The sequence below is a fragment of the Crocuta crocuta genome, unplaced genomic scaffold, assembly GCF_008692635.1.
Source record: "Crocuta crocuta isolate KB4526 unplaced genomic scaffold, BGI_CrCroc_1.0 scaffold29, whole genome shotgun sequence".
Taxonomy (NCBI): domain Eukaryota; kingdom Metazoa; phylum Chordata; class Mammalia; order Carnivora; family Hyaenidae; genus Crocuta; species Crocuta crocuta.
The window spans coordinates 3573540-3588265 of NW_027533280.1; the positions used below are offsets into that span (position 1 = coordinate 3573540).

The 14726-nt window shown below is 49.2% G+C and overlaps 2 protein-coding genes across 4 annotated transcripts in view; both read right to left on the minus strand.

Annotated features, from left to right (window-relative positions):
• The window catches only part of B3GNT4 (UDP-GlcNAc:betaGal beta-1,3-N-acetylglucosaminyltransferase 4), a 3758-nt gene extending 3609 nt beyond the window's left edge, over positions 1–149 (minus strand). The window contains exon 1 of the mRNA XM_077747953.1: positions 63–149. Within this exon, the coding sequence (XP_077604079.1) occupies positions 63–149 (87 nt within the window). The remainder of the gene's footprint in view (positions 1–62) is intronic.
• Positions 1–14726, minus strand: part of LRRC43 (leucine rich repeat containing 43) — a 20945-nt gene that overhangs the window by 1319 nt on the left and 4900 nt on the right. For 2 of the 3 annotated variants that reach the window (XR_013331055.1, XM_077747926.1), the window contains exons 4-12: positions 14445–14584; positions 12144–12382; positions 11304–11491; positions 10460–10764; positions 8273–8414; positions 8012–8167; positions 7722–7910; positions 7379–7412; positions 293–435 (exon numbers count right to left, since the gene is read on the minus strand). Coding sequence is in view for 2 of the 3 variants with exons in the window: in XM_077747926.1 (XP_077604052.1) it covers positions 308–435; positions 7379–7412; positions 7722–7910; positions 8012–8167; positions 8273–8414; positions 10460–10764; positions 11304–11491; positions 12144–12382; positions 14445–14584 (1521 nt within the window). In the remaining variant the exon portion in view is untranslated. Of the gene's footprint in view, positions 1–292; positions 436–5120; positions 5298–7378; positions 7413–7721; positions 7911–8011; positions 8168–8272; positions 8415–10459; positions 10765–11303; positions 11492–12143; positions 12383–14444; positions 14585–14726 lie in introns of those variants that run through there. The other variant, XM_077747925.1, reaches the window with a different exon arrangement.

Here is a 14726-nt window from a genome sequence, read left to right on the forward strand (position 1 = left end):
TGCGGAGCCCCCCCCGCCGCCAACCCCAGCGTCCTCGCGGATGCGCCGCGGTGCAGAGGCACGGGCAGCCGCGGCTCCCTCCGGCACAGTGAGCCGCCCCTGAGCCCGCAGCGCGGCCCCAGGCGCCCCCGGTCCCGCACAACCCGCATCCCGCGGACCTACCTGAGCCGGGACGCCGGGCCANGCTCACCCTCTGCAAACCTGCGGACGCGGGGCCGCCCAGCTGCCCCGGCCCGTCCCCACCCCCGGCGCGGCAGCCACACGGACGCGGAGCTGCGGGCCTCAGAACCACCTTGAATCCTGCGTCCTACTGGGCGAACTCCCGGAGCGCCTCCTCCGCCGTGCGGCACTGGTGTAGCTGGATCTGCACCTCCACCGTGAGGGGCTGGGGCTGGTAGTCGCCGTCGTATGTTGCAACCGCAGATTTTTTCTTTTCTGGGGAAATACAAACACGGGTACGCGAGTGCCGAGGGGTGTGCGGGCTGCGGCTCGGCCGCCCTGGACCGCCTCGCTCCGCGTCCCCGAAACGCAGGGCTGCGCTCCGAGCCAGGCGGAGCGCGGCTTGGTTGTCGGAGGCTCCCACCTGGGTCGTGAGCGTAGCAAGGACTACAGTTAAATCACACCTCATCAGGTCAGGTACCCGGGGGCAGCTGCTGGGGCTGCGAGGTGAGCTAGCCACGTGGGGCTTGAACACTGTTTCCTCTTGAAAGAACACTGACAAACTATGACTATTGAGACGCGGGTATTTGGTAGATATTTGCTGAAAAGCAAACTAAGGAAGCCCGGCATTACAGGGAAAACAACGGAAAGCATTTTGATAAATTTACGACATTTGAGCTTTCAAGTAGAAATGAGAATTTTGGAACATCGCATCTGCCACCGTGAACTTAACGGTTTCCCAACACTCCAAGAATTTTCTAATGATATGGGTACGGATGAAGAATACGGTTTTCGGATAACGTATAATGAAACGTGTCAACGATTAGAAGATCTGCATAACTCTGTCAACCAGTATTTCACAAATAACCTATGTCTGACCTCACAGATTGTGCAGAGGCAAAAGAGCCCTTCGGAATGCAATGTTGGGGGTCTGGGGGGCTCAGTCGGTTAAGCGTCCGACTTTGGCTCAGGTCATGATCTCACGGTTCCCTGAAGTCTCGCGACTGGCTCTGTGCTGACAGCTCAGAGCCTGGAACCTGCTTACGATTCTGTGTCTCCCCACTCTCTGACCCTCCCCTGTTCTCTCTCTCTCTCTCTCTCGGAAATAAATAAAACATAAAAAAAAATTAACAAAATGCAATGTAAAAAAAAGCAATGTAAACCAATGGATTTTAAGGTAACTATGCAAAAATGATAGATTTGGTATTCACACTGTAACAGCCTTTTAAAACCTACTAGTTGTCAAATTTGACATAATATCTAAGAAAGATATCCAGTTATTTGAAAGCCTATTAAAATAGTCCCTTCTTTTCCAGTTCCATGTCCTTGTGAGATTGGATTTTCTCCATAACACTACAATCACAGCAACACATCACAAGAGATTAGGGGCTGCAGGAGCAGCTATTCAAATATAACTATCCTCAATTAAGCAAGACAATAAAGAGGTTGGCAAAAGAGTAAAAAAACAACAAAAAAAAGTAAGACCATCTTAACCCCATAGCTTGATTATAAATCATGTCCATATTTGTATGGGTCCTGAAGTCCAGCAGTGCACATCCTTTATTTCTTTAAAAACATTTTTTTTCAATGTTTATTTTTGAGAGACCAAGACAGAGCACAAGCGGGCAAGGGCAGAGAGAGGGAGACACAGAATCCAAAACAGGTTCCTGGCTCCCAGCTGTCAGCACAGAGCCCCATGCAGGGCAGGATCCTACAAACTGTGAGATCAGGACCTGAGCCACCCAGCTGTCCCTCTTTGTTCTTTTTCAAAGCTGTTTTGACTATTCTAGATCCTTTGAATTTCCATATTTTAGAATCAGCTTGCTGATTTCTACAACAACAAAATCCCCCCAGAATTATGATTGCAATCATGTTGAATCATATCAATCTGAGGAAAACCAACATCTTAACAATCCTGAATCTTCCTATCCATGTACATATTTATCTCTTTTATTTAAGTCTTTGATTTCTTGCACATTTTGTAGTTTTCAGTATATAGAACTTCCACATCCTTAGATTTATCCCTATTTCATATTTTTCAATGGCATTGTAAATGATAGTTTTTAAATTTCAGTATCTGTTGCTAATATATGGAAATAGTTAATTTTTGAATACTGATTCTGTATCATGCAACCCTGTTAAACTCACTTATTAGTTTTAGAAGCTTTTCTAATTATAGGCATGCAGTGCTATAGATTTCTCTATAAATACTGTTTTAGTTATAGCCTACTAATTTTGATCTTTTATCTTTTCATTTTCATTGAGTTCAAAATATTTTCTAATTTCCTTCTTGATTTCTTCTTTGACCTATAGGTTATTTAAAGTATGTTATTTCAGGGTGCCTGGATGGCTCAGTTGGTTGAGCGTGACTTCAGCTCAGGTAACAGTCTCACGGTTCATGGGTTCTAGGCCTGCGATGGGCTCTGTGATGACTGCTCAGAGCCCGGAGCCTGCTTTGAATTCTGTCTCCCTCTCTGCCCCTCCCCTGCTCGCACTCTGTCCCTCTCTCTCAAAAAAAAATAAACATTAAAAAATTAAGAAAAAAGGAAGTAATTTCGTTTAAAAAAATTGAGGGATCTTACAAATATCCTTCTGTTACTGATTTCTAATTTAATTCCCCTGTGGTCATAGAGGATAGGATACTCTATGTCTTGAATTGTTTTATTTTTTTTAATGTTTTTATTTATTTCTAGGAGATAGACAGCGTGAGCAGGGGAGGGCCAGAGAGAGAGGGAGTCACAGACTGAAACAGGCTCCAGGCTCTGAGCTGGCAGTTAGCACAGAGCCCGACGCGGGGCTCGAACCCACGAACCGCGAGATCATGACCGAAGCGAAAGTCGGACGCTTAACCGACTAAGCCACCCAGGCGCCCCTGTCTTGAATTGTTTTAAACTTACTGAGACTTCACTTATGGCCCAGATTATAGAAGATCTCAGTTCTGTGTGAACTTAAAGAATGTGTAGTCTCATGTTTTGGGTGGGGTACTCTACAGATGCCAGTTACCTCAAGTTGATTAGCAGTGCGATTCAAGTCTCCTACATCCTTAATGATTTTCTGTCTATCTGTTCTGTCAATTACTTAGGGAGGTGTATTAAAATCTCTGGATATAATTTTAGTTTTGTCTATTGCTCCTTATAGTTCTATCAGTCTTTGTTTCATGTATTTTCAAGCTCAATTATTAGCTGCATACATGCTTAGGATTGTTACATCCTCCTGACTCCTTTATTATTATGAAATAAGGCTCTTTACCCCTGGTAATAGTATTTCTCTAAAGTCCATTATGTCTGATATTAATAGTTGCTCCTGTTTTTTAATTAGTGTTAGCATGAATATCTTTTTAATATTTTTGTATCTTTAAAAAAATTTTTTTATGTCTTTTGAGAGAGCGTGAGCAGGGGAGGGGCAGAGAGAGAGGGAGACACAGAATCTGAAGCAGGCTCCAGGCTCTGTGCTGACAGCTCCGCAAACTGAGTGGGGCTCAAACCCACGGACTATGAGATCATGACCTGAGCTGAAGTCGGACACTTAACCTATCTTTAGTGAGTTTCTGGTAGGTAACATGTGGCTGCATATTTTTTTATCCAATTTGATCATCTCTGCCTTTTAATTGGGTGTTTAGACCATTTACATTTAATGTGATAATTGATATGATTAGGTTTAAGTCTACCATCTTGTTTTCTGTTCATGTTCTCTGTTTTTGTTTCATTCTTTTAGAATATCTTTATGATCCCTTTTTTCTCTCCTTTGTTGGCTTATTAGCTACAACTCTTTGTTGTGTCATTTTTAGAGGTTGTTTTAGGGTTTATAATAAATATCTTTAATTTATCCTAGTCTGGCTTCAAGTGCTATTATACCACTTCACATAGAAACAGGAACCTTACAATGATACATTTCCATTTCTTTCCTTACTCCCACTTCTAGCCTTTTTGCTATTGTTATACATTCTATTGGTTATAAATATATTATGTACTTTTAAAAATGTATAACTATATTATACATTTTATATAATATATATACATATTTTTTCATTAAACTATTAATTGCAATTTAAACCTAAATAATAAGAAAGGAGTCTTTATATTTACTCACAATTACCATTTCAATGCTCTTGATTTCTTTGTGCAGATCCAGATCCATCTACTATTTTCTTCTCCTTAAAGAACTACTTTTAACATTTCTTATAGTACAAGTATGCTGGTGATCCATTCTTTCAGCATTTGTCTAGAAAAGTGTTCACTTCACCTTTGTTTTTGGAAAATAGTTTTGTTGGGTAAAGAATCCTAAGTTGATTATTTTTCATTGAGTGCTTAAGACTTCCTCCACTGTCTTCTATCTGGCATTTTCCTGATGACAAATCTAGTGTCATCTTTATCTTTGTTCTTCTGTACATTATGTGTCTTCCTCATCACTGATTTTTAGCAGTTTTATTATTACCTAGCTTGGTTTTGTTTTCCTCATCCTTCCTGTGTTTCAAGTTCACTGAACATTTTGTATTGGTATATTGATATTTTCCATCTAATTTGGTGGAAAAGTTTCAGCAATTATTTCTTTAGATAGTCTTTCTAAAGCCCTCCCCACTCTCCTTTGGGGACTCCAACTACATGGACATTGGTTCCTTTGAATTTGTCTGGAAATTCACTGATACTCTATTTTCTCCAGCCATTTTCCTGAGTTTGTGTATAGTTTCTACTGCTTCCAGTTTACTTTTTTCTGAATTGTCTAATATGCCACTAATCCCAGTGAATGTATTTTTAATGTGACATGACAGTTTTCATCTCTAAAAGTTTATCTTCCATATTGCTACATACCACCATCAATCTTTCCTTTAGCTTCTTAGATTTATGGAATATAATTATAATAATGTCTTTAATGTCCTTGTCTACTAATTCTAACATGTTATTTCTGACTCAATGATGAATAATAAATTCTCATTACATATTAATTTTTTTTTAATTCCTGGTAGTTTTTTTTATTGGATGGAAGACATGAAATTTAGCTTGGGTACCATTTTTGTGTGCTTTTCAATATCTTTGAGTTTTGCTTTAGGATATGGTTAAATTTGATCGTTCGAGGTCTTGCTGTCCCTTCCTGTTCAAACTCTGTAGTGTTCCCCAGGGCACTGTGCTCAGGCCTCTTCTCTGTCAACATAAGCACACATATTTTCATGACTTTAAGTACCACTTATAAGCTGATTCATTCATTCAATCAATGTTGATGGCCTACTGTGCTCGGGGCTGGGGATTGTAGGACTTTAAAGAATTCAGGCACAGCCTCCACCCTCTTGTGGTTTCAGGGTAGCAGACAAGCTAAAAGGTAAACCAGGACACAGATTCACATCTCTATATTTAGCATGGTGCTCAGTACTATGAATAAAAACAGGATGCTAAGAAGCCCACACTAATCCAGGGATCAGCTCCCCTGAAGAAGGTAATTGAGGCTGAGATCTAGCAAAAGAAGTAGCTGAGTAAACAGTGGCAAGTGCAGATGCAGCAGTCTAACCAGAACTCTCAGAGGTTGGGGGGAAAGGTGCTTGTAGAACATGGAGATTTGGATTTTGTTATGTAGCCAGCAGGAAGTCATCGAAGAGTTTCCAGCAGTGAAGTGACACAACCAACCAACCAACCAAACAAAATTGTCCTGGCTGCTGTGGGGAAGGAGGGGCTGACAGAGTGGTCACAGAGTGGGAGGAAGCAAGTGCAGCAAGGTGGCAACTGCGATCCTCTGGCGTGGTGGCAAAGGAGATGTAGGGGCCCCTGGGTGACAACAGGCAGGTGAGGGAAAGGCTTCTTGGATGCTCCACACACTAGAGCTTCACAGACCCTGGGTCCAAGCCTCTCCTGTCCACCTGCTCCCACACCTATCTTCTCCACACCATCTCTGCTGCTCATTTCCAAGTCAGGAAATGACTTAGCAGTTCTTGCCTTATTCAGGGCTTTTTTTTTTTTTAAGGTGAATTTCTTTTCATTGACATAAAATTCTCTTAATATTCAACGTTTTAACGATTTTTAAATGTACATTTCTTCTACGGCTTTTAGTATATTCACAATGTTGTAGATCCATCACCATTATCTAATTCCAGAACATTTCATCCCAGTTTCCAAATGGAAACCCAGTACCCATTAGCAGTCACTCCCCACCCCCGCCGCAACTACTGATTTTCCTTCTCTATGGAGTCACCTACTCTGGGCATTTCACACAAGTGGAATTATATAGTATGTGACCTTTTGTGTCTGGCTTCTTTAACTCTGCATCCTGTTTTCAGGGTTCTTCCACGTTGTACACGGATGGCGCTTCATTCTTTTTCTGCTGGGGGATGCTCGTTGCGTGCAGATCCACGTCCTCCTTAGGCGCTCCTCCACTGGTGGACACTGGGCTGTTCCCACTCGTCAGCTGCTGGGCCTGGCGCTGCTCTGACCTCGCCTTGGACCTCCCGGCTGGTCCCCTGTCTCCTACCACTCCTTCCAAGCCAGCCACTTATTTCTAAAACTCAAATCTAAAGTTCACCTGTTTCAGACACTTCAGTGACTGTCCCTTGCTCATAGAGCAAGTCCAGGCTCCTGGTTGGTAACACAGGGCCGGATGAATGCTGAGCCCAAAAGACGCGGGGCTGGTCCCAGCTGCAGCCCTCTGTCCCACCTCATCCTGGCTCCTACCCCAAACTGCCTCTCCTGCCCTTAGCATAACCCACAGCAGGCTGCTCTTTTCTCAGGGCTGCAGGAAAGGTGTAGGGTTTGATCCTCAGAGCGGCATGGCCTTCCCACCAGCCAGAAGATACAACTGTCCATTCTTCCAGTTTTTTGGTCCCAAATCAGGCTGATCTTTCCCCAGGGCCTGCTGCAGTCTGTATGTTTGTATCATTGCAAAATTCACATGTTGAAATTCGAACCCCCAAAAGTGATGGTATTAGGAGGTGGAGCCTTGGGAGGCAGAGCCTCATGAATGGGATGAGTGTCCTTACAAAGGAGGCTCCCAAGAGCTCCCCCATCCTTTCTACCAGGTAGAGACACAGCAGGAAGGTGCTGGCTCTGGCCCAGAAAGAGGGCCCTTACCTAACGATGCTGGCACCTTGGTCTTAGACTTTGCAGCCTCCATGAGTGCAGGAAAGAAATGTGTGCTGTTTAGAAGGCTCCCTGGCTGTGGTGTCCTGTTAGAGCAACCGGTACAGACGGAGGTCCTCGATAAACATTCCCTGTTCTCAGTTACCACCGTTAACTCTTACCTTTTTTAGCTTTCTTGCTCTTGTACTTTGAATCCTGAGAGAAAGAACCACAGCGTGAGATGCTTACTGGACTTGGTGGGCACCGGGGAAAGGGTGCTGTCCTGCCCAGGAAGGCAGGGCTGCTCTTACCTGGCTCCCCACACCTGAGAAGGCTGCCGAGGAGCCGGTAACCCAGGGAGCTGGGAGCACAGCCTAGGGAGTCTTCCTCCTCCCCAGGCATCCCAGGGCCCCGCCAGCATGGCGGCTTCCGGAGGAGGCTGGGAGGCTCGGAGAGACCCCCCGGTAACCTTCCCTGCCCAACACGGGTTTGGTGGGGAGGGGTGTGGCAGAGGCCCCACTGTACCCTGAGAGACGTCAGCCTGTCAGTTTCCAAAGAGCGGATCACCCCGAAGTTGCACACTTCGGACACGAGCGGCTCCCCGGCCAGCAGGGGCTCCAGCACCACCAAGCCACTGCCCAGCACAGTCAGGATGGGCGGGTCCTGGCGGAGCTCCTTAGGAAGCTCTTTCTTCTTCTTGGGCCCCTTCTGTTCCTGTGGTGAGAGGCCAGGACAACAGACGGGACCCGGCAGGGACAGTGCCCAGAGCGCCCACAGCCACCACACCCCAGGACACCTGGCAGCCTGGCTGGTACCTTCGCCACCTCTTTCTCCCTTTTCCCCGCCTTGTCCTTCCCGTCTTTTCCCTTCTTGTCTTTCTCCTCCTTCCCTTTCTTGTCCTTCTCCCCTTTTCCTTTCTTGGCAGGTGGCAGAACAGCAACAGGAGGCATCGCCGCAGGCCAGGAGAGAACCTAGGGGACAGCAAGGCGGCCACAAGTGAACACAGGCCAGCCAGGGGCTGGCTGCCCCCTGACAGAAGACCGGGAGACAGGAAAAGGGGGGTCTCGGCCACCCACCTTCTCCTCCACGATGGTCACCGTGGTTCCCGCCAGCAGGAAAGCCTTGAGTGGCACCAGGTCCTTGAGTGTGTGCTGCATCTCATAGTTGCAGGGGATGACATCAGTCCAGGGCTTGCGGACAGTGCTGAAGAGGACGGTCCTTGGGGAGGGGGATGAAGACAGGGGTCCCATCACCCGGGAGGCTGGGGCCGGGTACAGGGACCAGGCCTTTGAGAAGACGTGCACACGCACACACAGCGGGAGAGGAGGCCAGACACAGAGGATTACTGCCCGATGACACGTATCAAGGTCTAAGAGAGGCAAACTAGTTAATGGTGTTAGTTGAGTTGACAGTGACCTTGGGGAGGAGGCTGGGGCCTAGGGAGTCTTCAGAGGTTCCGTGTTGTTTCGTGTCAAGGGCAGAGCTACCTGTTGTCCTTATCATCTGGCTCTAAAGTGGATATTTCTGTGTGTGTGTGTGTGTGTGTGTTACACTTCAATTGTTTGTTTTTTTTTTTAAGGTAGAACTGGTCTGTGTGTCCACAACCACATGGAGAATCAGCAAATTTCAAAATGATACACAGAAGTCTATTTAAAAAAAAATGATATGAGTATATATGTTTATATATAGGAGTGTATAAGAAGAAATAGGAAACTACATGCACAAAACTATTAAGAATAATTCATTCTGGGGGCGCCTGGGTGGCTTAGTCGGTTAAGCGTCCGACTTTCACTTAGGTCACGATCTCGCAGTTCGTGGGTTCGAGCCCCACGTCGGGCTCTGTGCTGACTGCCAGCTCAGAGCCTGGAGCCTGTTTCAGTCTGTGACTCCCTCTGTCTCTGACCCTCCCCTGCTCACACTGTCTCTCTCGCTCTCCTAGAAATAAACATTAAAAAAAAAAAAAAAGAATAATTCATTCTGGGGGCGCCTGGGTGGCTCAGTGGGTTGAGTGTCCAACTCTTGATTTTGGCTCAGGTCATGATCCCAGGGTTGTGGGATTGAGCCCCGCACTGGGCTTGGTGTTGAGCGTGGAGCCTGCTTAAGATTCTCTCTGTCTCTCTCTCTGTTTCCCCCCCGCCCCTTCCCTGCTTTCTCTCTCTAAAATAAGAATAGTAATAAACAGTAACTCATTCTGGCTTGGCTGGCTCAGTCAGTAAGGCCCGTGATTCTTGATTTTGGGGTCCTGAGTTCAAGGCCCATGATAGGCATAGAGCCTACCTTAAAAAGAAAAAAAAAAAAAAGGTAATTCATTCTATAGGATAGGTTAGATGGAGGCAGAAGAAGCTTATTTTCTAATTTACATATTTTTAAAGCAGAATAACTTGTGGCTCTTTTTTATTTTTCCAAAAATTCAACAACACCACTAACCACAAGGTCGTTGGCTATGGCTGACTGAGGAGCCTGGCACGGGGGTGGCTGGTTGTCCCCCACCCCTTCTCCCTGGCTGCTTCCCTGGTTCTGTCACCTGCGGGAACACAGCCCAAGGGGACGGGACAGTGCAGCTCCCCCATATTCTCCACAAACCCCTACCATTTACCTTCAGTCGAATTTTATAAAAAATAAACCCAAGGGCACCTGGGGGCTCAGTCGGTTGAGCATCTCACTCTTGATCCAGCTCAGGTCTTGAGTTAAAGCCCATGTTGGCATCATCATCATCATCAATTATTTAATAAATAAATAAGTCCAAACCAGCCTCAATGTTTTGAAATGAGTTACAAAAATCAGTTAATAGAGCTTTGATACCTGATGAAAAGTGACCCTAAGTTCTTGTAAAATTCTTCATGGAAAGACTCTTCATTAGAGAAGACCTGTGATGGCGGTGAGGACGCCAAGCGGGCTAGAGGGGCCTTAGGAGGGTAAGAAAGGGCCCGCTGCTCCGGATGGTAGATCTGAACCAGGTGTGGGATGTCTGGGTAAATTTCATATACTAAAAAGTTACACGAAGAAGGTTCTCCACTCTGAGGGCTAAAATGGAAAGCACTGCCCCTGTCTGCTCCCTAAGAAATGCCTGCATACAGAGCACCTGGTGGCGGGAAAAGTGAAGCAGCTACCCTGGGCGGAGAGAAGGGCTCAGAGTGCCCAACACCACGCGGCGGCACCTGCACAGCCGGGGTGTATGGCCTCAGCCTGTCCCGCAGGCCCGGAGGGGGGAGGTGCTCTGCTGTTGGGTGAGGAAGGGGCTCCCGCCAGGGCTCCGTCCTTACCCTGGGGAGGGGCAGAGCCGGGGGTCTATCCGCGGCCGCAGCTTGGCCAGCTCTTCCGCAGAATCGGTCACCCTGGGCAAGGGTGCTGACCCGCCTGACGCGAGCGAATTCTCGAACTCTCCTGACTGGGTGGACAGCCTGGACTCTACAGACTCCTCGTACTCTTCGAAGGCCTCTTCAGGAATATCCTCGCCCAGCTGCTCAGCGCTGACGGTCTGCGGGAGAGACCACATACCCGCCTCGGCCGCGGTGTTCAGGGCTCCCATTGCGCATGTGCTTGAACCGGTGTCCTCAGGAACGGAGGTCTGCGGAAACAGGGGTCCACGCCGTGGTGAACTTGCGGCACCAGCAAACACACAGACTTGGGCATGAAGTGTTTCTAAAATGCCCCTTCTGAAAGAACTACCTTAGGAGTAAGAACATTGACAATTTCTGCCGGAGCTAGTCTCGATACCCTGCGATTTGCTCCTGACAGGAAAGGCGATGGAGGAGGAGGGGAGAAGCGTCTGGCAGGAACAACCAGCCTGGTTGTACATGCTGTTCCTTTGGGAGGCCGCTTGCTCATGTTTCAAGGGCGAGGGAAGGGGGTGAAAGAAAGGAGGCGGCTCACAATAAACTATTAAAAAAAATAAAGAAAGGCGGCTCAGCTCCAGCAAGAAAGGGGCAGAACGAGCTGCTCCTTTCTCGGAGGAGGCTGTGAATCGATAAGCTCCCTGTGAGGGGGTTTCCTGGGCCCCAAGAAGCCGAGAAGCTGTTCTGCCTGCACAGGACACCCTGGGGACCCCAGTGCAGCCCAGCCCTTCCCCCCACCCCCACCCCCAGTGCTGGGGGAAGGGTCACACACCTCAGCCAGCACACCACCGTATTCACTTCCTTCTCCTTCTTCATCTTCCACAAAATCGTAGGTCACATAATAGCTGTAAGTGATAAAAGGGCCTTGGGGCCCTGGCTCTGGGTCTAAGACAGACGTGTCCAGAACCCCCTTGACATTTCCAATAGTCACCACGAGCTGTGCCTGATGTGCCAAGAGGTCTGCAAGGGAGAATGGACGGAAGTGAGGGGGACAGCAGGGGGGCCAGGCCTAGCAGGATCCTTGCTCCTCTCTTCCACTCAGGGGGGAGCCTCCGAGTTCGCAGACTTGGGTTCAAATTTCAGTTCTGCCAAGTTCAAACAGTCATTTGGGGGTAAGTCCCTTTCTGGTAAGACACCCCTCTTAATTCTGGATCTGTATATGGGAATGGTAGTAGCTGCTTTGTAGGGTGGTTAAAGATAAAGAGCAGATGTTATCTTAGCACACACCTGGCTCACAGTAGGTATAGCTATTATCACCAATGGTCTATCACCCTGACCTGGAGAAGGCTCTGATGCAGCTTGTGGCATGGGCCACAAGGGGGTGATCTCAAGCCACCATAAAAGTAAAGAAATTGATTTAAAGAATGTTTCCTCTTTGCCTGGGATGGTCTCAGCCTCCTTACCACTTGTGTCCCCAAATCCCAATCACAGGGATCAAAAGTCCAGGAGAGAACTCTGACCAAGAAGGTGAGATACGCCTGATTAGGGTGGGGGTCAGCTGGGGAGTTGCAGGGACAGACTGCCAGTTCGAGGGTGGAGGGGCAGGCAGGGGCTCGGGGTGTCGGGGTGTCAGATGCCGGCCCCTCCTCACTTTGCACATCCGCTCCCTCACCCCCACTGTGGCTGAGCCCCCGGAACAGATGCTTCTCGCTGGGAGACACGGTGATGTCGTCCAGCACGCAGAGCCGGGCCAGGCTGTCAATGGTGAAGCCTCGGTAGTAGGGCAGCAGGGCCAGCGGGTTTCCCTGCAGCACCAGCAGCCGCAGGCGTTGGAGGGCGCTGAGGCTGGCGGTCATGCCCTGCAGGTCCGTCAAGTCATTGAAGCTCAGGTCCAGAGAGATGAGGTTGGGCCTAGAAGGGGAACAGGACTGTCCCAGAGCCAGAAGTGGGGTGAGCAAAGGGACAGCGACAGGCAGCCGCTGTCGTGCCCCTGGGCTGCCCTGCTCAACACCCCCCAGCAACCCGTGTCTGGGACAGACAGAAGGCCTGCTCTGAGGGCGGGTCGGAGCCTCACCCCGCCCTCGCCTCACAAGTCAGCTGCCCTTGACTCAAGTTAGCCACCCTGTTGGGAAGCGCTTCTTGGTTCTACTTACCCCCCTCTCTCCACGACACTGCATTCCTCACTGTGACACAGAGATGGCCCTGGTCACATCCTGCCTCCACTGACTTCCATTTACACCAATCTTTTGTTCTCAGTTAAACACTTGGTCCCTCCCCTAGATCCTGACACAGGATTGTGCCACTAGAAGGTTCTCAACAAAGATGGACAGACTGGCAAGGAAGACGGAAGGAAGCCACATGGGGAGGGGCAGCGAGGGGGGGTAAGAGAGGGAGGTAGATCTGGGGATCTGGGAAGATGGTGCTTGAAACTTGAGGGGTCTAGAAGCTGGAAGACCCCTTCCAAAGCCCGGCTGCCTCGTGATCGTAGGAAGCCATGTGCTTCCTTTCTCGGGGTACATGAGTGAAGCACACGCCGGTGACCATCCCAGTCTGGAGAGGCGGGCCACAAACAGGGCAGGGCTGGTTCCCCAGCCTAGAAAGCAAACCCGTTTGGCTCTGAGAGCAGCAGCAAGAGAAGAGCAAGGGGCACTTCATCAGCACCTCGTACCCTAGGCCTCCTGCTGGCTGAGCGCAGGCAAGTCCCCTCCCTTCTGCCCTTGTGTTGCAGCCTGTCCCGCCCCTGACATTGGCTAGCCAGTCAATGGGAAATATCCAGGAGCGCTTCACAGGGACCGGCACACGGGCCCAATCCAGCATCAGCCTTCTTCAAGAAGACCGGGAACACATCAGCAAAATCGGGGTACGAAAAAGGTGCCCTCCTTTTCATTTCAAAGCAGTGAAAAACAGGTTTCACGTACATGTTTTTATGAAAGCCACTCATGGCATTAAGCAGATTACCTGGGTTTAGAATAAGTATGTTTTCCAAATAAAAAAAACCAGAACAGCCGGGCCATCCCAGAAAGCCCACCGTGAGCTTCCCTCCTGTGCTCCATTCCCTGGCAGCTACCGTTGGCGCAAGAAAGGGAGGCAGAACCGCACGGGGCCAAGACCATCTAGAGAGAGCCTGGCAAGAGGGGGAGGGAGAGGAGGAGGGAGGTTATGGTCAGAGTCGGGGACCTTCCAAGAATGTATACAGTTGGGCCACCTGAGTTCCTTCTCCAGGTTACCTAGAAAAGCAGGGAAGGGACGCTGGCCTATCTTCTGTCCCTTCCGGGCCGTGAACCTAAGCCCATGGCCGCCCAGGACACCGAAACCCTGGGAATCCTCATGGCACGCTCTGAAAGCCTCCTCCGACGGCCTTTCACAGGTCGCCTCCGGTCCCCTCACACCCCTCAGACCCAGGGTTCTGCTTCCCACTGCTCACTCCCCAGGGAGACAAATCACAGCAAGGGTGGTCTGTAGGGCAGCTGGGGACGGTTCTGTACCGCACATGCCGGGCACCATCTACAAACACTCTGGTGGTTACAACTGGGGCAGGGGTGCTCCTGCATCTAGTGGGGGGAGGCCAGCAAGGCCGCTCAACTTCCTGGCGTGACACAGCTTCCCGCTCCAGTGCCGGCGGGGCCCACGTCAAGAAACCCTGCTCTAAGGCACCACAGCGAAAGGTCTACTTTTGCTTCCCACTACTTCTCATAATCCTTCCCTGGGCTTCAGTGGAAATGTTTGCTTAGTTAGAGAAATAAATCCTAGGTCTGGAGCTGGCAGCCAACCAGCAGTTATTACAGAAAAGAGCAAAGCTGGGGAGGGGAGGGGAGAAAGAAGAAAGAGAAAAGGAAGAGAAAAGAAAAAAAAGAGCAAAGTGGAGTCCATCAAGGCGCCAGGGTGCAATCACCCAAACCGAACACTTAAGCCTCTGCCTCTGTCTGTCTGTGTCTGTCTGTCTGTCTGTCTCTCTCTCGGGCTCTGGAGTTACCAGTGATCGGAGGTGACATAGAGACTTTCCAAGGGGCCTTGAAGCTTGTTGTGACCCAAGCCCAAGTGCTGGAGCCGCGGGGGCGGGGGGGAGCACAGACACTCCATGCTGCTGATTTTGTTGCCATAGAGCTCCAGCACCTAGAAGAGCAGAAGGAAGGGCGCCTGTGAGCCCCAGTGCCTCCTCCTCCCTCCCTCCCCCCCAGCTCTCCCTCCTCCTTCCCGCCCTCCTCCTCTCCCCCTCCTCCTCCCTGAGAAACAGAGAGGACTGAGAAGCACAAGG